The 21,684-nt window shown below is 37.0% G+C and overlaps 1 protein-coding gene across 9 annotated transcripts in view; it reads right to left on the reverse strand.

Moving 5' to 3' along the window:
- The window catches only part of USP15 (ubiquitin specific peptidase 15), a 117,331-nt gene that overhangs the window by 25,332 nt on the left and 70,315 nt on the right, over positions 1-21,684 (reverse strand). For 5 of the 9 annotated variants that reach the window (XR_009550793.1, XM_007516874.3, XM_007516873.3 and 2 more), the window contains one exon: positions 709-882. Coding sequence is in view for 7 of the 9 variants with exons in the window: in XM_007516874.3 (XP_007516936.1) it covers positions 709-882 (174 nt within the window). In the remaining 2 variants the exon portion in view is untranslated. Of the gene's footprint in view, positions 1-708; positions 883-1,145; positions 1,237-9,389; positions 9,536-21,684 lie in introns of those variants that run through there. The other 4 variants (XM_060195011.1, XM_060195013.1, XM_060195014.1 and 1 more) reach the window with 4 other exon arrangements.

A 21,684-nucleotide genomic window follows, 5' to 3' on the forward strand; every position in this document is an offset into this window, starting at 1 on the left:
ATCCAGTGTTTGTGCTAATTAATTTTTGTCAAGAACATAACAACCCCCCAACCCCCACACTCATGTAGTAATCATTTCTTGGTCTTAGATCTGACAAAGACTGTTGTTTTACTCTTTGGCAAAAGAATTCCCAATGACTTTATTTTTTACTTACAGGTCTTATTACTATATGTAAATATCTAGTAGGCAGACAGGAACAGATAGGCTTTTATCTATGCTTTATTACCATACATATAGATAATATGTATCTAAAATATTTTTGTTACCAGGGCTTGTCTGTCACAAGTTGACTTTCAGAGAGACAAAGAGGAAGAGAGGAGAAAAAAAAAAAAAAAACACAAGCACCGAAGCTCCCTTCAGTCTGGTGGGGTCAGGTTGAAACTATAATGTGCATATAAAGTAAACACACTATCCTGGAAAGCTAATTTTTTCAAACCTAGACTCTCAGAAATGTACTATACTCTAAAACAACTTCCGAATGCTCACTGATGTTTCTGTATATGCATACTATTTCATAACTGTGTTTCCCAATCTCTCCTTCAACGTTTTCCTCACTATCCCGTATGACTTCTTTATATATTTTAAACTAAGCATCTGTTCCCTATTCCGCCTTGAAAATTTATGTCTATTTATGTGATGTGTCCCTTTGGACACTTGTAATAACCATGATGGATATAGCCTTCACTGAGATGTAGTTATTATACTAACCTTAAAGGCTCTTGGTGTGACATAGCTGAATTTGCCAGACCACATTTGCTTGATCAATTCAGCGTAAGATTTAGCTATTTCACCTCTCATTCCTAAAGGATTGTCAAAATTCAGTTCTTCTTGATACTTATCATTGAGGAAATACTCAGTAAGTGGAGGTGTGTTGCTCAAACACTGCAAAGAACAAAATATGTTTTGATGCAAAAGTAACCACATATATACTTTCCTTAAAATATGTTAACGTGAAGAGAGAAACAAACTGACTTGTCATAATTATATAGAGAAAATTTAAATGATAGACTTTTGCACTAATAAATGGTCAAATAACTACACAAATGATATACTCAAACTATTCATTTTCCAAATTTCAAATTAATTAGAAAATACTAACACTTGTTCCTGTAAAATCTGCATTAATTTGAACCACAGCAAACTACCTGTTAACTGGGAGAGAAGCTCAGAGTTTTCTTTCCTTCTTTTACTTGATTGGTAGAAATTATGGATTGTCTACTCATCCCAGGTACCTGCAAATTAGCCTGAGTAGGTAAAAACTGAGAGAGTGCAAGCAAGAAATTAACTTTATAGAGGTATTTACTACTTCCATTGTTGATTGCTTATTATGAAAGTACAGCTCTTAAATTTACCATTTGGTCAATTTTTATTAGGGACAGTCCAGATTAGTTGAGCCCAAGAAGACAAACATATTAATTCTGGATAATGTATTAATAAATCTTCTAGCTCTTTAACAATGTATTTCCCTTTATGGAAATGCCAATTTATTTCTTTGATGACTAGATTAGATTATGAATAAATTAATTCTCCAGCCCTGTCTCATTTCTTAATGAAATTAATTTAGGATTTAAAATAAAGTACATGGCAGAAGATTTAATACAGTACTTCACCTTAAGATAATGGTTTTAAGCTGGTAATGCTATATAAATGAACCTCATAATCATCAGTTAAGCATTTAGATTCATTAGGTAGAATATGTAATAATTGACAGAGGGTCACAGATAACTTTTTTGTTTGCAGGAAGATACTTTTCTTAGAGTCAAGTGGCAAGGCACTATAAGTAAACCTAGCAATTCACATGTAAAGTAGAAGAAATTCACCCTATGAGAACTCATATTCATATGAAAGGCAATCCAATTGTGCTTGCCATTCTTTTGGATTAAATAGTTTTGCTAGATATGAACAATTCAGTCTGCTGGGACCATGCCAATACCTATAGACAAACAATGTCTATGTACCATGTACTGTTTAGCTATACTCCAACATTAAGCATACTCGGTGATTGGAAATAAAGTGTTGTTCTACTTGATATTTATATACTTCTATTTTGGAGTTGTCTTTGAATAGTTCTGATAGTATATCCCTGATCTCAAGGAAAAAATGAAATTGTTTAAAAGCATTTATCTAAGCAAGAGGAAGATAGAGGTGGGCTATAGGGAAGGAAGCAAGTAAGAGAAGGAGTATTTCTAAAGATAGTAAAATTTAAAAGGTGTGGGCCATGTGGTGGCATAGCCCTTAGAGGACACAGGTTCAAGCCTTCAGTCCCCACCTGCAGGGGGAAAGCTTCATGAGCAGTGAAGCAGTGCTGAAGAGTGTCTCTCTCTCCTTCCTTTTCTTCCTCTGTCTCTACCCAACACACAAATTTAAAACAAAATTTAAAACAGTGACCTGAATTCAATTTTAACTCTCCTTCTTTAGCTTTAGGTTTCTATTCTATAAAATGGGAACAACAATACAATCTCTTTTTTTTTTTTCTAATTTTATTTATAAAAAGGAAACACTGACAAAACCATAGGATAAGAGGGGTACAACTCCACACAATTCCCACCATCAGAACTCCATATTCCATCCCCTCTCCCAATAGCTTTCCTACCCTTTAACCCTCTGGGAATAACAATACAATCTCTTATAGGTTAAAAAAAAGAGAAAAGAAAGATACTTCTCTACTTTGTCTTTTACATCTCAACCTATCATAAACTTATTCTAGAGTTTCTTTTTCTTCCATTTGTTATATGCCTGCTTAATTATAAACCTAGTACTGGAGGATGGACTAGGTAAATTCAAAACATAACACTGTTACATTGGGCAAAAATACAATCACTTATAAGAAACATCTGATTTCACAGAAATAAAACCAGCATTTTAACTAGTAAATGAGCAGGGAAACAGACAGCAATTCCTATCAATTATCAATCTGTTTTCAACTTCTGATCTTTGATCAGCTCAGTATTATACTAGAGATACTGTTGTTCCATTATTGTCTGGAATACAGTGATCCAAAGAACCTTACTTATGGTAATACAAATTATGTCATAGAACCAAGAAGTACAAATGTGAATAATTCTGGAACTGCTTTTAATCATTCACATGTATTTTTATCTTGCAAAAAACTTCTTTTTTAAAAAAATATTTATTTTTATTTATTTATTCCCTTTTTGTTTTATTGTTGTAGTTATTATTGTTGTCATTGTTGTTGGATAGGACAGAGAGAAATGGAGAGGGGAGGGGGAAGACAGAGAGAGGGAGAGAAAGATAGACACCTGCAGACCTGTTTCACCGCTTGTGAAGCGACACCCCTGCAGGTGGGGAGCCAGGGCTTGAACCAGGATCCTTATGCGGGTCCTTGTGCTTAGCGCCACCTGCGCTTAACCCGCTGCGCTACAGCCCGACTCCCGCAAAAAACTTCTAACTGAAAAAATCCTAACATCCCAATAGCATAATGATTTTTCTAATTATATTATTTATAAATATACATACCTATCCTTGAGTATATATTATAAATCCTGTACTAGCAATTTTAGATTAAAATCAGAAATTTCTAGAAAGATTTATATGTTTTTTTCTCCACCTATGCTGTTCCACCTTTTGCCAATATCTTCTTGAAAAGCTATATTCTAGCTTTCTTTGATTTTTTTCCTCTCTCCAGTGGTCCCTTGATCTCCATGCATTCTCTCTTAATTTTACATTATTCCATATACTTGAAATGTATCATCTTTGTCATGCTAACTTCTTCTGAGCCATCAATATTCATATACCCCACTGGAAAGCCTTCCTAGATACCTTTATAGTGATTCCTTCTATGTTTCCATATTGCCTACTCAGTGCTTACCATGACTCCAGCATTTATTTTATAATAAAATGCAACTATTTCTTAATTCAGCTGCCTTTGAAATGGACTGAGACTTCAATGAGGGGAGGAACCATGATATTCCATCATTACCTTCAGCACTGAGCATCATGCTCCTTAGTACTTAGTAGGTATACAACAAATACATGTCTGATAAAAATAGGTTTACATATTTACTAAAGCATTTATCCTCTTAATATTTTTACCTTTTAAAACAAGACTTATTTACTTATTTTGGGGAAACAGAGACAGACACACCAGAGCCCAGCACAGATATGGTATACAGCGATGTGGGGGATGGGCCTCTGGAGTGCAGGGTATGCAAGTTCTGTGCTTTAATACCTGACCCTAAATGAGATGGAAATAGGAATGATGAATAGCTTTAAAAGTTTCAAGTAATTCTACTTAAATATTAAATAAAAAAAAATAGCACCTATTAAAAACTTCTCCCCACATTTGTTCAACTTCTATTTAATTTACTATCTGCTTTGTAATGTGTCTTGGTTTGGATTTTAGAAATATCCTTGACCCAAGCAAGATAAGCTCATATTTAGTGATGCACATAAATTTGTACTTCACTGAACTTCAATGTTGATAAGCTTAACAACAGAATATAATCATTTTGGTAACAGCCTGTAATATTAGTCAGGATACTATAGTCAATACATTTTGAGATAAACCTTATACTTAAATTCCAACCAGTAACTCCTCCAAGGGGTTGGGGGGGTGGGGTAAAATACATCCTATTTGTTGAACATATTTTAAGAACTTAGATATCACATTTTTCTAAAACTTTGTACAAACATATAACAGAAATTCAATAGTTAGTTTAGTTTTAAAGCACACACAGTACTTTAAGAACTAAACTCATGTCAGGCTTTTCATCCTCATCTTAAAAATACCATTTTTTTCTCCACTTCACACTGAAACTATTATTAATTCTAGGAGTTACTAGTCTTTTGTAGCGCAGTAGGTTAAGGGCAGGTGGCACAAAGCATAAGGACCGGTGTAAGGATCCCGGTTTGAGCCTCCAGCTTCCTACCTGCAGGGGAGTCACTTCACAAGCAGTGAAGCAGGTCTGTAGGTGTCTTTCTTTCTCTCCCCCTCTCTGTCTTCCCTTCCTCTCTCCATTTCTCTCTGTCCTATCTAACAACAACGGCATCAATAACAACAACAATATCCACCACAACAATAAAAACCAACAGGGGCAACAAAAGGGAAAATAAATATATATTTAAAAAAGTAATGATAAATTGGTACTCCTGGGGTCTCAGGCACAAATGTTCCATAAACTACTAATGCTCTCTTCCAGACCTAAGTACAGTCATGAAAAAGTATAAAGAACAAACAACATACTGAAAGTTCTCATAATTTTTGATAGAAATTTCAAGGCGTAAGTAGTATACAAGTCAAACAACTGGGAGTCGGGCGGTAGCACAGCGGGTTAAACACACGTGGCACGAAGCACAAGGAATCGCCTAAGGATCCCGGTTGTAACCCCTCGCTCCCCACCTGCAGGGGAGTCGCTTCACAGGCGGTGAAGCAGGTCTGCAGGTGTCTTGTCTTTCTCTCCCCCTCTCTGTCTTCCCTTCCTCTCTCCATTTCTCTCTGTCCTTTCTAACATCGAAGACATCAATAAGAACAACAATAATAGCTATAACAATGAAAAACAAGGGCAACAAAAGGGAAAAATAAATTAATTAATTAAAAAAAAGAAATCAAACAACTAAAATATCGTTAAGCCCATGTAGAATAAGTATTTAATGCTATCAATATGGCAGAATAAAGCATTTTTAAAAAAGTTGGTCGTGTTTGATTTGTAGTTACTATGCGCAATGCATAACTATCATTCAACAAAGGTGCTGAACACCTCTGACAATTAAAAATTAGAAACTTGGGCTAAATGCAACTAAAATACATGTTTTAAAGAATAAAGCAGCTTTCACGAGTTCAATAATAAAAGTCATAATCAGAGTTCTGAAGCATGTCTTTCAAAGATTCTTCTACTTTCAAAAACATCACATGCCTGTGGGGGGAGAGGAGCTTCATGAGTAGCAGAGCAGTGCTGCAGGTGACTCTCTTCCTTCCTCCCTATTTCTCCCTTCTCTCTCAATTTCTCTGTCTCTATCCCAAATAAAGATTAAAAAATGGTGGGTTTTTTGTTTGTTTTTTTAATCACCAGAATTATTGCTGGGGCTCTGTGCCTGTACAATTCCACAGTTCCTGGTGTTCCATTTTTTTCTGGTAAGAGACAGAAAGTGACAGAGGGGAAGAGACAGGTATGACACCTGCAATTCTGCTCACCATTTGTGAAGTCTCCCCACTGTACGTGGGACTGAGGTCTTGAACCTAGATTTCTGCACATACTAACATATGTGCCACCACAAAGCCCCACAATCACTTTTCTCCCTGACTGACTGAAAAGTGTCCTAGAAATTTTCTATTTATCTTACAATATGCTTCATTGAGTGATACAATATGAACTTTGTCTATATTAATCTCTCACTTTCAGTGATCCTTTACTGTAAGATAGTAAAAACTCATTTCTTAACTGTTTCTTTATAAATATATTGAATATATAAATATATTATAAAAGCAAATGTATTATTCTAAGCAGTAGTATATGTGTCTTCCTAAAGCAATTAATGATATTCTACCAGTCACATACCATATTTGAGCTACACTTCTATCAATTCATCATCAATAAAATGAAGTCAAAATATAAATATGGGGGAGGGAGCGAGCGGTTAGCACACCTGGTTAAGTGCACATAGTGCACAAGGATTGGCCTAAATCCCAGTATGAGCTCCTGGCTTCCCACCTACAGGGGGGTCATTTTGCAAGTGGTAAAGCAGGTCTACAGTTGTCCATCTTTCTCTCCCCCTCTCCATTTACCCCTCCCCTCTTGACTTCTCTCCTATTTAACAATAGCAGCAGCAGAAACAACAGCAACAACAACAATGGAAAAAAGATGGCCGCCAGGAGCAGTGGATTCTGGGGCAGGCAGATAACCCTGATGCTTAAAAAAAAAAGTGTGTGTTTATATATGCTGATAAAAAAAGCCTATCTAAAGGAGTCGGGTGGGCGTAAGGATCCCTGTTCGATCCCACGGCTATTCGAGCCCCGGGCTGTTCGAGCCCCTGGCTCTTCACCTGCAGGGGAGTAGCTTCACAGATGGTGAAGCATTTGTGCAGGTGTCTTTCTCAACCTGACGCTGTTGACTGGCTACGGAAGAAGGGCAAACGCTAGTAGTAGTAGGTGTCTTTCTCTCCCCTTCTGTTTTCCCCTCCTCTCTCCATTTCTCTCTGTCCTAACAACGACAATATCAATAATAACTACAACAAGAAAAAACAAGAGCAACAAAAGGGAAAAAATATTTTAAAAAAACCCCATCATTTTGGTTTATATCTTAACTGTGCTCAGAGTTGATGCTAAATTGGATGATTCTGATTAATCTGTTGTAATAAGATTGGACAAAAAGATCCTGTAGTTTCAATTTTTAATGAAAAAAAAAAAAAAAGGAAAGGTGAGGGAGATAGCATAATGGCTATGCAAAGAGACTCTTATGCCTGGGGCCCTGAAGTCACAGGTTCAATCCCCTGTACCAACTTAAGCCAGAGCCAGAGCTGAGTAGGGCTCTGGTAAAAATAAATAAAATGAAATAGCACAAAGCGCAAGGACTGGCCCAAGGATGCCTGTCGAGGCCCGGGCTCCCCACCTGCAAGGGAGTCGCTTCATAGGCGGTGAAACACATCTGCGGGTGTCTAGTTTTCTCTCCTCCTCTCTGTCTTCCCCTCCCCTCTCCATTTCCCTCTGTCCTATCCAACAACAATGACAACAACAATAATAATAACAATGATTAACAACACAGGCAACAAAAGGGGGGAAAATGGCCTCTAGGCTCATGGATTCGTAGTGCAGGCACTGAGCCCCAGCAATGACCCTTGAGGCAAAAACAAACAAACAAACAAAAACAAACACACAATAAGGACAAGAAAATGAACTTGTAGTCTGGATACTTATTTCTACTCTAAAATAGTTTTTATCATAACTATGCAATTGAGTAGTTTTTGAAGTTAAAGTATTTGAAGATCCAAGGATCAATAAATAAAATTTATGACTACACAAAATTTTACACAGTTGACTTTTGGCATTTTGCATATCAAAAGTACTTATTTGAAGGTTTAGGACATAAGTAATATGAAATAATGAGTGATAGATGAGGATTGGTGACAATGGCTGGTTTATGTCCATCAATGGTGTATATTAATCATTTTGTGAATAGAGTATTTATTTGGCAAGCAGCTTTCTGCTTCTGTATTCATTTAAAATTGAAACTGAAAATAAAAGTATCCTTGAATGTGAATTTTGTCTTAAGCCATATTGCTTAGTATACTGTATTTAAAACTAAGCCTTAGCATGTGTTCTTTCTGCTCTTAAGAGTATTCTGCCCACATAAGAATTTTTCAGTTATTAACATTCATCTCAGCATCCCTTACAAACATTATACTTTCTCAGTACAAAGAAGAAATAAACTAATTAGAAATAACTAATATTCCTTCTAATAAATTAGAAATAAACTAATATTCCTTCTGGGCTAATAATATTTTGTGGACTCAATTATACTGCATTTACCAGTCATTTTTTAAATTTTTGAATGGCAGAATATAGTACATAACTGGTATATACTTGAATAAAGGTGTCCAGAAAGAATGAAAACTATATGGCAAAAGTACTGAAAATGGTCCATATAGAAAAATGGGAAATTACATTGGGAAACAATGGGAAATTACTAGACTAAGAATTGTACCTTTTAATAAACTATAACCTATTTAAAAGTTCTACAAGTTAAAAAATAAATGTCCTAATCATGTCTAATAAAGTTTTCTAATAAAAAAAAAACAACTACTGTAAATACCCTAATTATCAAAGTAAATCCATATAAGGAAAAGATATGTTGAAGAAATATTTAGAAATCTATTTTCATGAATATTGATCTCCCCATCTGCAATCTGGAACCTAATATAAATATTCTAAAAAGAATTTTAAATAATGTCTTATTCAAAGGACATTCTATTGTGTAGTTCAATGCACACAGCTTTAACCAATAGCATCATGAAGAAACTTTAGGATGCACATAACAGGAAATCAACAAAGTATTCTCTACAAAACAACCTGTAGATAAAGTTTCTACCTTTAGCCAAACATTCTAAAGTTGAAATAGTAGGTAAAGATTTTGTTTTGATTATCTAGTTTCTTAAGGCTACAATATCTTAAACATATCTTTTCCTTATATACACATGCAAAAGTTCTATTGCCTTAAAGTTATTTTTAAAAGTTCTTCCACTAAATATATTCTGATGTTTCTAAAGTTCTCTGAAAAATGTCTGTTTTTGTATTTCACTATAAACTACATATTATTGAAGTGAAATAAAATTCTACTACATAATCAAATCTAAAATCTGCAATCAATATATTTTAGGAAATGAATAATTAATAGCCATCCCAATAACTTGTAATGAATCTGGAATTTCCCCAGTACCTGGAAAATAGCCAAAGTAATCCCCTTCAAAAAGAGAAAGTTGTCTTTTGTAATGCTGAATATGAACCACTCCCTTTCTGTTCAGGTGCTCCAGAAGCCCAATTTTCAAGTGATCATGTATGCTCACTATTTTAGTAAACCGGTAACTAGAACAGGAAAGAAAACAAACTTAATTTTTGATTACCTAAAGTCTTTGAATTGTGCAACTCATTCTGTAACTAGTCAAAAATTAATGCCCCTCACAACACTTTAAAAAGTAGCTATACCTTCAAGCTGACAAAACTTAAAAAAAAAAACTAAATGAGGAAATCATTCTATTGTTTCATGACCAAAAAAATAAAATCTGAATTCATGGTTAAATTCACCTTAGGATTTCCCATTATTTTTTTTCCTGGACTTTAAATGCAGATGAAAAAAAAATTATTTAATTTGCCATATTGTTTTTCATTTTGTTATGACAATGATATAAGCACTCCAAAATACTGAAGAATTCTGAAGTATTCTACTAATGCTGGGACACTGACTCTAGTTCTGTAAAGAAATAATGGGTGACAGAACTGTGATGCTAATATAGATTTTACAATGAACATTACAAATATAAACCTGTTCCTTCATCAAATAAATAAAAAAAAAATACTTTCCAGCCAATGGATATTCTTTCCTTTCTTCCTTCCCTTTTAATTTTCTTCTACGAAAGGCAAATCTCAATACATTTGAGATCAGTTCTGAAGTGTCACTTATTTTGTGGCATCATATATATGTATTTTGCTTTACTTTTCCTTTTGTTCTTTATTTTTCTTTTTGCTGCCAGGGTTTCTCTGGGGGCTTATACCTATAAAACTATATTATACTCAATAGGCTTTCTTCTCTCTCTTTCTCCTTTCAGATACAGAGTGAGAGACACAGATAAACACAGAGAGGGAGAAACTATTAGCACTCTACCACTGCTTGTGAAGCTTTCCTTTTGCATGATGCCCCCATATAGTGAAGGGGGATTCAAACCCAGGTAATCATGCATGGTAAAGTATGCAGCCTACCAGGGGAGCCATCTCCCAGTCCCTTTCTTAAAAAGCTTTTGTTTTCAAACAGTAAACTTAGGTAACTAAAGCTGATATAAGCCTTTTCATTTAAAAAACTAAACCAACCAACAAAAACCCTTTTGACTATGTTATCTCTCCCAACAAGTCAGTAAAGAGAAAATTAACATCTATCCTACTTTAAAAAATTGGAGTTCTACATAAAGTTTTCCTTTCTCTTTTCTTCCTCCCCCCCTTTTTTTTGCCACCATGGTTATCACTGGGGCTCATCAGTGACTGCCTGACAAGTCTATCATTCCTGGTGGACAGTTTTTCCTTTTTATTTCTTTTTTATATGATAGGACAGAGAAATTGAGAGGGGGAGGATACAAAGAAGTAGACAGGAAGAGTAATGTGTCCCTCCTCAACCCCTCGCAGCCACATGTGTGAGGACCAAGAGCTTGACCCTGGGTCCTTGTGCATGGTGATGTGTGTGCCCAACTGGATGCGCTATCACCAGGCTCCTCCATGAAGTGACTTTAAAGGCAGGATTTCAGGACAGTGTAAGAATGTTTTAGTACACATCATTAACATGGTGACTATGAGTGACATGACTAATAAAAACAAACACAAAACTACTTTTAAAGTCTCTACTGTTAGTCTTTAATTCAAATGCTATGGAATTTGTTTCTAACACACTACTTGGATTTTGGATTTAGTGAAGATTAGAAGATTTGTGAGAATAAGAACAACAAAAAATTTTTTTTAACCAAGTAAAGAAATGTAAATGCATTATTTTTTCTTTTTGTTAATGACTTCTCTGTTACTTGCAATAAATCAAAAGAATAGCTGGAACTATCAATGCTGAAAGTGTCACAATTATTTAAATACCTTTTATTTTCACACTGAAAGTGAAAAAGTAGAAATTGTATAGGTCAATTGCAAAATAAAATTGAAACTTGTATAGACTGAGACCAACAACAATGCTATTAGCTTCATAGAGATATTTAAATAGGGGTTTAAAACTATCAGACCATAAAAGCAATAAGTGGTCTGACTTAAAAAAATTTTTTTTTTGGCAACAGGTTAATGACTTTATATTGAGATATTCCCTCTAATGGAAGCATGCTAAAAAGCTTCTAATTGCAGTAGAACAACATTAGTGTTAGATTTATGATAAATAAGCAAAGCTAATGAATTCAACTTTAGTATTAGTATCTGTTCTATCCCTCCTACAATTAAAAACTGGCTTATAAAAAATGAGTGAAAGGCCAGGTGGTGGTGCACTTGGCTGAGTGCACATGTTACAGTGCAAAGGATCCAGAGGTTTAAGTCCCTGGTCCCCAACTGCAGGGAGGAAGCTTCACGAGTGGTGAAGCAGAGCTGCAGGTGTCTCTCTGTCTCTCTCCTCTCTCTCCCCCTTCCTCTCAATTTCTGCCTGTCTGTGTCAAATAAAGATAATAAATTAAAAAAAAAAAGTGTAAATATTTAAGGTAAGCAAAATATCCAAAGAATCAGAGTACACAGTAATTCTAATTGTGTATCCCCTTATATGGGGAAGAAGCATTTTGGATAAATGACTACTAAGTTGTATACACATATGCATACTTAGTTGTGAAGTAGTATGAAAATATATTTTAAAACAATGTTAGATAAGCAAACAAAGACACCATGCTCTTCTGGAGTTGAGACCGTTCCAGAAGTATGATTAATCTGGTACAGGTCTAAAATTTTAAATGTCTGGTAAATAGTTTTCCAATGTTGTGCTTCTCTCTTTTTTTTTTTCCCTCCAGGGTTATTGCTGGGCTCGGTGCCTGCACCATGAATCCACCGCTCCTGGAGGCCATTTTTTCCCCCTTTTGTTGCCCTTGTTGTTGTAGCCTCGTTGTGGTTATTATTATTGTCCTTGTTGACGCTATTCGTTGTTGGATAGGACAGAGAGAAATGGAGAGAGGAGGGGAAGACAGAGTGGGGGAGAGAAAGATAGACACCTGCAGACCTGCTTCACCGCCTGTGAAGTGACTCCCCTGCAGGTGGGGAGCCGGGGGCTCGAACCGGGATCCTTACGCCGGTCCCTGCGCTTTGCGCCACATGCGCTTAACCCACTGCGCCACCGCCTGACCCCTGATTGTGCTTCTCAAAGAGTGTGGAAGGAAAAATCAAGCCCGACTTAATATCATTAGTTTTAATAAATACAAAATTATTGTTGAATTGCCATAAATATTTGAGATCACTTAATTGCTAGCTAGCACTGTCTCATTCATAGACACTGTTTTTACTAGTTTTAATTAGTTATATAGAATTGCTTCAAATATCGGTGATATTGGAGAAAATCAGTCTCTACTTTCATGATCTTACTAAATAACGTTTACCCAGTAGAAACAAACAGAAGAAAGGGAACAGAGAAGGGAGCAAGGGAAAGACAATTCTGAAAGCAGTATTAATATACTCAAAGAGATCTGAAATTAATTCCAATAAATAAAAGTAGTTTTGGCTAAAGAGACAGACATTCCTCCCTGCTGGTGGGGACCAGGAGCTTGAACCCAGGCACTCAAGCATGATAACTTGTATGCACTATCTATATGGGTATATATTTATAACGGGTCACATACAGGTATTCAAGTTTTGTATAATGCACTGGCATGAAAAAAAGACAGGTGATATTTAACAGATAGGACAAATAGTTGCACTTAATCTCAGATTTTGATTTGGATTATAGGATGGATAGCTATGCTAGTAAAAAAACAAAGAAATAGGGGGTCGAGTGGTAGTGTAGCAGGCTAAGCGCAAATGGTGCGAAGCGTAAGGACCGGTGTAAGGATCCCAGTTTGAGCCCTGGCCCCCACCTGCAGGGGGGTTGCTTCACATCTAATAAGTACATATTGGAAGTCGGGCAGTAATGCAGTGGGTTAAGCGCAGGTGGCGCAAAGTGCAAGTATCGACATAAGGATCCCAGTTTGAGCCCCTCGCTCCCCACCTGCAGGGGAGTCACTTCACAGGTGGTGAAGCAGGTCTGCAGGTGTCTTTCTCTCCCCGTCTTCCCAATCTCACTCCATTTCTGTCTGTCCTATCCAACAACGACATTAATCATAACAACAACAATAAAACAAGGGCAACAAAAGGGAATAAATAATAAATAAATATTAAAAAAATAAGTACATATTTTAGAGAAAACAGGAGGCAGAGTATTGTTGAGACAGATTTGGTAACTGTCAAGTGTGAGTGTGAATTTTTCAAAAATAAAGGAGCTTTTACTATGAACCTGATAAGCAGATCTAGTATAAACTTGACAAAAAATGATTTTCTTTTCCAAAAAACTTAAATTTTTTCTTTATTGGATAGAGACAGCCAGAAATCAAGAGGGGGGGGTAGAGAGAGAGAGAGACCCACAACACTGTTTTACCACTTGCAAAGCTATCCCCCTGCAAGTGGCGACCAGGGGCTTGAACCCAAGCCCTTGTTCACTGTAATGTGTGTGCTTAATCAGGTGCGCCACTACTGGCCCCCCAAAACAATTTTTTATGGGATTGTATGATGGTCAGAGTAATCATGATACTAACAACTGATACTTTACATTGCTACCATGTGTCAAGTATTCTATCCTCTACTTAATAGATAAGCTAAGTTGTTTCTTATCTTAGATCACACAATTTATAAATGGTAGGATTTGAATCTAAATAGCCAGGTTCCAAACGTCATGCATTTAACCACTATGCTATGCTGTAGAGACCAAGACCAATGGACACGAGATAAGAAAGTAGGTAGAAGCATATACCACTGTTTTCAAAGCCATGGGTGCTTCTTTAATCCCTGTGCCAAGTCTTGGCTATGTTTTTTTTTTTTTTTTGGCTATGTTTATATGGCAAAAGGAAGACACTAAAAAGGTGAGATTAAAGATACAGGTCAAAATAGGGATATAATAATGATGACTAACATACTTGGTATTCCCTGTGATCGAAGTATCTTACAATTGAGAATTTCCTTATTATATATGTATTCCTTTATGGCTGCATTGTTCATAATAACCAACAATGGAAATAGTATTGTATACACCAGAACTAAAAAAATAGAATTGGAGATGATTTTTATTAGTGAAGCAAGTATGGAGGTGATGGACAGCTAAATGGTCTTGCTTATTTGTGGAATATGGATAATTGGAAGACATAGTCTTGCAAAGAAAAACAAACAAAAATCCAATAAGTAGCCAAACAGTCTCTATGATTTTGTGAGAACTATGTAGGATATTGTGGGAGTTTAGTGGTGGTGGGGGGGTTAGGGAGGGACTTACTGCACAGAAGACTGGGGATGAGTGTAGTATGGAATTATGACCTTGTAATCTCATAAGCCATTAATAAATCACTAATAATAATAAAAAAGGATTTCTTTATAAACTTTTAGCCAGTAATGTTTTTGTCAAAAATGTGTCTATTAATTGTATTTAAAGGTACTGAGAACTTTCTCTTAACAAATAATCTATAAAGCTTAGAAAAGTCCTAGGTAATAAGTGAATTGTTAGTGATGCCATGTATTTATGCATACCTAGATACATGCATATTGAGAGGGAAAGGGAGATAGGGAGGGAGGGAGAGATACCTTCAGCACTGTCTCATTAATTTTGAAACTTTCTCCTGCAAGTGGGGACCAGGGGCTTGAACTTGGGTTCACTGTAATGTGTGTGCTCAACTAGGTGCGCCACCACCTGGCCCCAATGTCTCTCCCCTTTACTTTTACATTACTTGGTGTATAATTCTTTTATATCACATACCATATTCATTTGCATGTTTAACTCATTTATGAGGCCATGGATTTCTAGAGGACAGGCACTATCTTTTTTTAAATCTCTATTACCAATATCTAGAACAATGTTTAATAGTAGGAATCAGTAAATTTTTTATTAGCTAAATATATTAGTTCAGCAAAAACAGGAAAATCAGCTGATTTGCTCTTAGTGTCCTCCACACATTAATTTTATTAAATGGCGATCATTATGATGTAACAAGTTAGAATCTAGAGACTCTCTTGTGCTTTTCTTTTTAACTTTTAAGTGGAATCAATTTGAGCGCATACCCAAGTCTGTTCTAGGGATGGGTTATAGCAATCATAAAATTATTCTCTTTGGGGAGTTGGGTGGCAGCGCAGGGGCTTAAGCATATGTGGCGCGAAGCGCAAGGACTGGCAGAAGGATACTGGTTAGAGCCCTTGGCTCCCCACATGCAGGGTAGTCGCTTCACAGGCAGGTCTGCAGGTGTCTATCTTTCTCTCTCCCCTCTGTCTTCCCCTCCTCTCTCCATTTCTCTTGTCCTAAACAATGATGACATCAAGATCAATAATAAAAAACAAAGGAAATAAATATAAATTTTTTTTTAAAAAAACTCTTTGTTCAAGAAGTGTATTTTTTTTTTTTGGGGGGGAGTAGGGTTAAGGGTGACAGAGTGACAAAACCCTCATATACATAGAGCATGTCAGCCGGGGGTAGATAGCATAATGGTTATGCAAACCGACTCTCATGCCTGAGGCTCCAAAGTCTCAGGTTCGGTTCCTCATACCACCATAAGCCAGAGCCCAGCACTGCTCTGGTTTAAAAAAGGGGGGAGGGGGATAACAGTGGTTTAAGCATACTTGGCACAAAGCACAGGGACCGGCTAAGGATCCCGGTTCCAGCCCCAGGCTTCCCACCTGCAGGGGGGTCGTTTCACAGGAGGTGAAGCAGGTCAGCAGGTGTCTTTCTCTTTCTCCTGTCTTCCCGTCCTCTCTCAATTTCTCTCTGTCCTATCCAACAATGACAGCAATAACAATAATGATAAACAAGGGCAACAAAAGGGAAAAAATAGCCACCAGGAGCAGTGGATTCATTCAGGCACCAAGCCCCAGCAATAACCCTGGAGGCAAAAAAAAAAAAAAAAGACAGTATGTCAGACTGGTGAATGTAATTGGGGGAAGCGTATAGTATATACATTGAATGAGTTAGAATCTAATAATAGAAACATAAAGGAAGCAAGGGAGTATTTGAAGGAAAAACATTTCAGGTATATAAATTTACTGACCGGGGACCATTATTGGCATATGAAAGAGGGCTAGATAGGGAAAGATAGAAACAGGCTGGGAGTATGGATGGAACTGACAATACGTATCCATGTTCAGCAGAGAAGCAATTACAGAAGCTAGATCTTTCACTTTCTGTGCCCCATAATGATCCTGGGTCTATACTCCCAGAGGGATAAAGAATAGGAAAGCTTCTATGGTCCAGGAGGTGGTGCAGCGTATAGGGTAAAATCTTAAAAAAAAAAAAAAAGGAAAGCTTCCAATGGAGGGGATGGGGTACGGAACTCTGGTGGTGGGAACTGTGTGGAACTGTATCCCTCTTATACTATGGCCTTGTCAATATTTTTATTTTGTAAAATAAATAAATAGATAAATCTACACATTACCATGCTCAGAAACCCAGGTTCAAGCCCCTGGTCTCCATCTGCAGGGAGGGTACCTTATCAATAGTGGAGTAGGACCTCAGTGTCTCTCTTTCTCTCTCCCTCCCAGCCTCCCCCTTCCTTCTCAACTTCTGTCTCTACTCAAAATAAATACATAATTGAAAAAAAAAAACTAAATTTAAAATAGATATAAGCTAATCAGATAATATAGGATTTTTATGCTCTATTTAAAGGAACGGCTTTTCTAGAGTTTAATGAGAAAGGAGTGATCTTCTGAGTATAGACTAGAGAGGTCGAAGGTATAAAGAGAAATCAGTTCGTAGATAACTGCACAAACCAGTTAGATGATATAATGTAGTCATTAGTGTTTTCCTAAATATAAATAACCAAAAACAACAAAACAGAATTCTGCTAACATGCTGGGAGTTTCTGCCTATTCTTTAAAGGTATTTTATGCCACTCTCTTTCAGAGTATTTGACAGGGCACTTGTACTTAAACTTGCCATATTAAGAGCTTTGTACATGTTTCTTCCCCTATAGCTTCAACCATCAGCTGTTTAACTGATACCTAATTATTTGGTCTTAGTGTATTACTTCTGGATTTATGACACTGGGTATAAAATTATGTGCTCCCCAAGCAATTGCTATTTACAATACTCCATTTGTCTCTCTTCATGATATTTACCATAATTCATAATTTCTTTGTTCATTTCTCCTGCTAGAGTGTAAGTTTCATGGAAACAAGAACCATTATTGTCCATCATGGTATAAGTAGTACCCGTCAAACTAAAAGGTCATCTATCTAGTCCATGCATCTTGCCCTTCTGAGCGGCCATCCATCTGTCCGTCCATCCATCCATCCCACTAAAAGTATATTGAACTAAATAGTCAGTATAGGTAAAATGATAATACTAATGAAACTAACCAGGGGCAATAAGCATTATCACAAACACTTCTATTCACAAACTAAAACAAAAAGATGAAGATCATCAGTTCAGTGACATTAAAGGGAAAAACATACTTGAAGGTTTAAAAAAAGAGAGAGAGCATAGTAGGATAGGTATACTCCACAGACCAAACTTTAAATTTACATTAAAAGAAAATAAGCAAAAGACAATAAAAACTAAGAAATAAGACTCAGTCTGACTTTCATCTTTTCAAAGCAGTCAGTCTAATACCCTCTATTTTCTAGTCATATTATTCAAATGTACCAATTTACCACTTAGAATGTAAGCCTGATACACTTTAGAAAATTTCAATCATATAATGTTGGCCCCAAGTTCAATCCCTGGCAGCACATGTACCAGAATGATGTCTGGTTCTTTCTCTTTCTCCTCCTATCTTTCTCATTAATAAGTAAAATCTAAGAAAAGAAAATGAACTTTAATTTTTAGGTAGTATAGCCTTTTCTTTTTGGAGGAGGGCAGATTTAACATCACTTTTATAAACTACAGATAGATAACCTGCAATATTTTCCTTTCAATTATTAATAAAAGTCCTTGAATCATTTACTAGAATTGACACAAGATACTTAGGTCGAATCATATTGCAACTGCTATTAATAAGGTGGTCTTTGATGTGAAACCATACCAATTCTGTGATTTTATAAAACATTCCTAAGTCACTAATAAAAATATTGGCAATGTAAAAAAATTGTGACCAATATAAATTATCTCACTTAAATATTTAATAGGAATTTATAATTTAAAATATCTTATTTACTTTTATTAAAACAATTTAATCCTTTATTTGATAGAGACTGCTAGAAATCAAGAGGGGAAGGAATGATAGAATGAGAGAGACAGAGTCACCTGCAGCCCTACTTTGCCCCTCACAAATCTTTTCCCCCTACAGGTGGGGTCAGGGGCTCGAACCTGGATCCTTACGCATTGTAACATTTGCACTCACCCAGGTGTGCTACCCTGTACCTATTTACTTAATTTTTAAAAAAGAATTTATTAATGAGAAAGATAGGAGGAGAGAGAGAAAAAGAACCAGACATCACTCTGGTACACATGCTGCCGGGGATTGAACTCAGGACCTCACGCTTGAGAGTCCAATGCTTTATCCATTGTGTATTTACCAGACCATGTATTTACTTAATTTTAGTGAGTGAGTGAGTGAGAGAGAGATTTTAGTGAGTGAGAGAGAGAGAGAAAGGAGAGGAGGAGAGGAGAGATTCAGAAAGACACAGACCAGAGCACTGCTCAGCTAAGGTTTGTGGTAGTGTTGGTGATTGACCTGGGTCCTCAGAAATTCAGGCATTGAGAGTCTTCTCTGTAATATCATGCTGTCTCTTAGGTCACTGTGAATTTTCTGATGCTATCTGATATGTGCCTGCCAGGAGATTTTACTACATTCTTTATAATCATAGGGTTTCTCTCCTGTGGTTTCTCTGATGCCGTTTCAGACTTCCGAGCCTGTAGAAAGTTTTTTTACATTCTTTACACACATAGGGTGTCCCTCCTGTGTGAAAGTTTTTCTGCATTCATTACATTCATTCATAGGGTATGTCTGTGTGTGTGTTCTCTGATATCCCTGATGGGAAAAATTTTTCCTATATCTTTACATTTACAAGGTTTCTGTACCGTGTGGACTTTCTGATGTCTTTTAAGATTTCCATGTCATTAAAGTTCGGGGCTCCAGCTGGCCGACATTTCCATGCTGGGGAAGTTGGGCAGTAGCACAGTGGATTAAGCACAGGTGGCACAAAGCACAAGGACTGGCATAAAGATACTGGTTCGAGCCCCCGGCTCCCCACCTGCAGGGGAGTCGCTTCATAGGCAGTGAAGCAGGTGTGCAGGTGTCTGTCTTTCTCTCCCCCTTCTGCCTTCCCCTCCTCTCTCCATTTCTTCTGTCCTATCCAACAATGATGACTACAACAATAAGTACAACAATAAAACAACAAGGGCAACAAAAGGGAATAAATAAATATTTTTTAAAAATTTCCATGCTGGGAGAAAATTTTCTTATATTCTTTACATTCATAAGTTTTCTGTCTTGTGTGGGTTTTCTGATGCTATTTCAGACCTCAATGCATGATAAAGTTTTCCTCCATTCTTTACCTTCAAAGTGTTTCTCTCCTGTGTGGGTTCTCTGGTGTCTAATGAAGTGACTATTTAAAGGGAAAGTTTCTTTACATTCATTACATTTATAGGGCTTCTCTCTGATGTGGATTGCCTGATGCACTTTTAGATTTTCATGTCCTGAGAATGTTTCCTTACATTCTTTACAAAGATTAAGTCTACTGTGTGACTTTTTATATGGATACTGTGACATCACATCCAGGAGTTGAGCATGGAGTATATAGCATGGTCAAGAAAGATGGTCACATCTTTTTTTCTTTAGGATTTATTATCTATTTCTTTCAAACACCTTTGTAAAAAATGTACTTACTGACCTATAGACAGAACTCACAAAATACTGAAAGATTTTAACTTACTGCAGTGAACACCCTACCCCTCACATCTCTAATACAGAATCTCCTGTCCTCTGTACTCCTCACCCCATCCCAGCACTGCCTTGAGCCCCCACAGAGGAGGGGACCCCCATGGCTGTGAGGACAGTTCACCCACAACTCTGTGGGAGCTACAGGCAGGGTTTCTGTACCTACTCCCACAGTGCCCTCCAGGTTGCCCCATTCCCTGGCCCCCTCAATTTCTGAAGCCCCTGGAGCCCTTCTGAGAGAGAAGGGGTAGAGGGAGGGAGGGTCTCCTCGAGGCCCAGAGTGAAGTGCCCCTAGCTCCTGACATCATCCTCCCTACCCTATCCCTGCCCCAGCATCACCCAGGACATGAAATGCTGCTTCTTCTCCCAGGTCATCTGCAGGAACCAGTATTTATCATTTCTTAAACAAGTAATGTAAAACCATTTATACTTTAAAATTGATGCTATTGATGACCTCACCAATGTGTCCTGGAACCTTGCTTTTCCAGAGCTCTGGCCCACTGGGGAAGGATAGAAACAGGCTAGGGGTATGGATCGACCTGCCAGCGCCCATGTCTAGTGGAGAAGCAATTACAGAAGCCAGACCTTCTACCTTCTGCACCCCAGAAACAATCCTGATCCATACTCCCAGTGGTGAAGTGATAGGAGGAAGAAGATAAGAGGGCTCTGAATTTCAGCTCCATAAGCACCCAGAGAGAGGGGATGAAAAGGAGAGGAACATATGGAGGTACTAATGTTGTCATGAATGGTTTGGAGGAGAAGGAAGGATTGAATCAGAGAGGGAAATGGGGTAATTATGTATAAATGTAGATAGATAGTTGTAGAGATGATGGCTGGCACATGTGGTGGCTTGCAGTGGGGTGACTGAAGACTCAGAACACTGGTGGTGGGAATGGAGTGAATTTACACCCCTGTTGACATGTAATTTTGTAAATCAATATTAAATCACTAATACAATTAATAAAATAAGTAGAATTGATGCTATTTACAACTTTTCTGTAATTGTTAACTCCTCTATTTACCTATACTTATACTGTTCCTTACTATAGAAAAATACTTAAAGGGGGCGGAGGGTAGTAGCATAATGGTTATACAAACAGACTCTCATGCCTGAGGCTCCAAAGTCTCAGGTTCAATCCCCCACGCCACCATAAGCCACAGCTCAACAGTGCTCTGGTAAAAAAAAAAAAACACAAAAAAAACCTTAAAAGTATATATTTCTATGTAGCATAACTCCACAGTTCGTGCTTTAATTTTTTCATGTGTTTTTTCTCAGAAAAAGTATCTTCCAGAATATATTTTAAAATCATTATTTAAGACTGCTGGGATCCCAGGAGAATGCTTCTAGAGCCACTAAAGAAAATGAAAGAAATCAAATAGGACTCTGAGTTCTTTATCCAACTGAAG

Source organism: Erinaceus europaeus, chromosome 7 (assembly GCF_950295315.1).
Source record: "Erinaceus europaeus chromosome 7, mEriEur2.1, whole genome shotgun sequence".
Taxonomy (NCBI): domain Eukaryota; kingdom Metazoa; phylum Chordata; class Mammalia; order Eulipotyphla; family Erinaceidae; genus Erinaceus; species Erinaceus europaeus.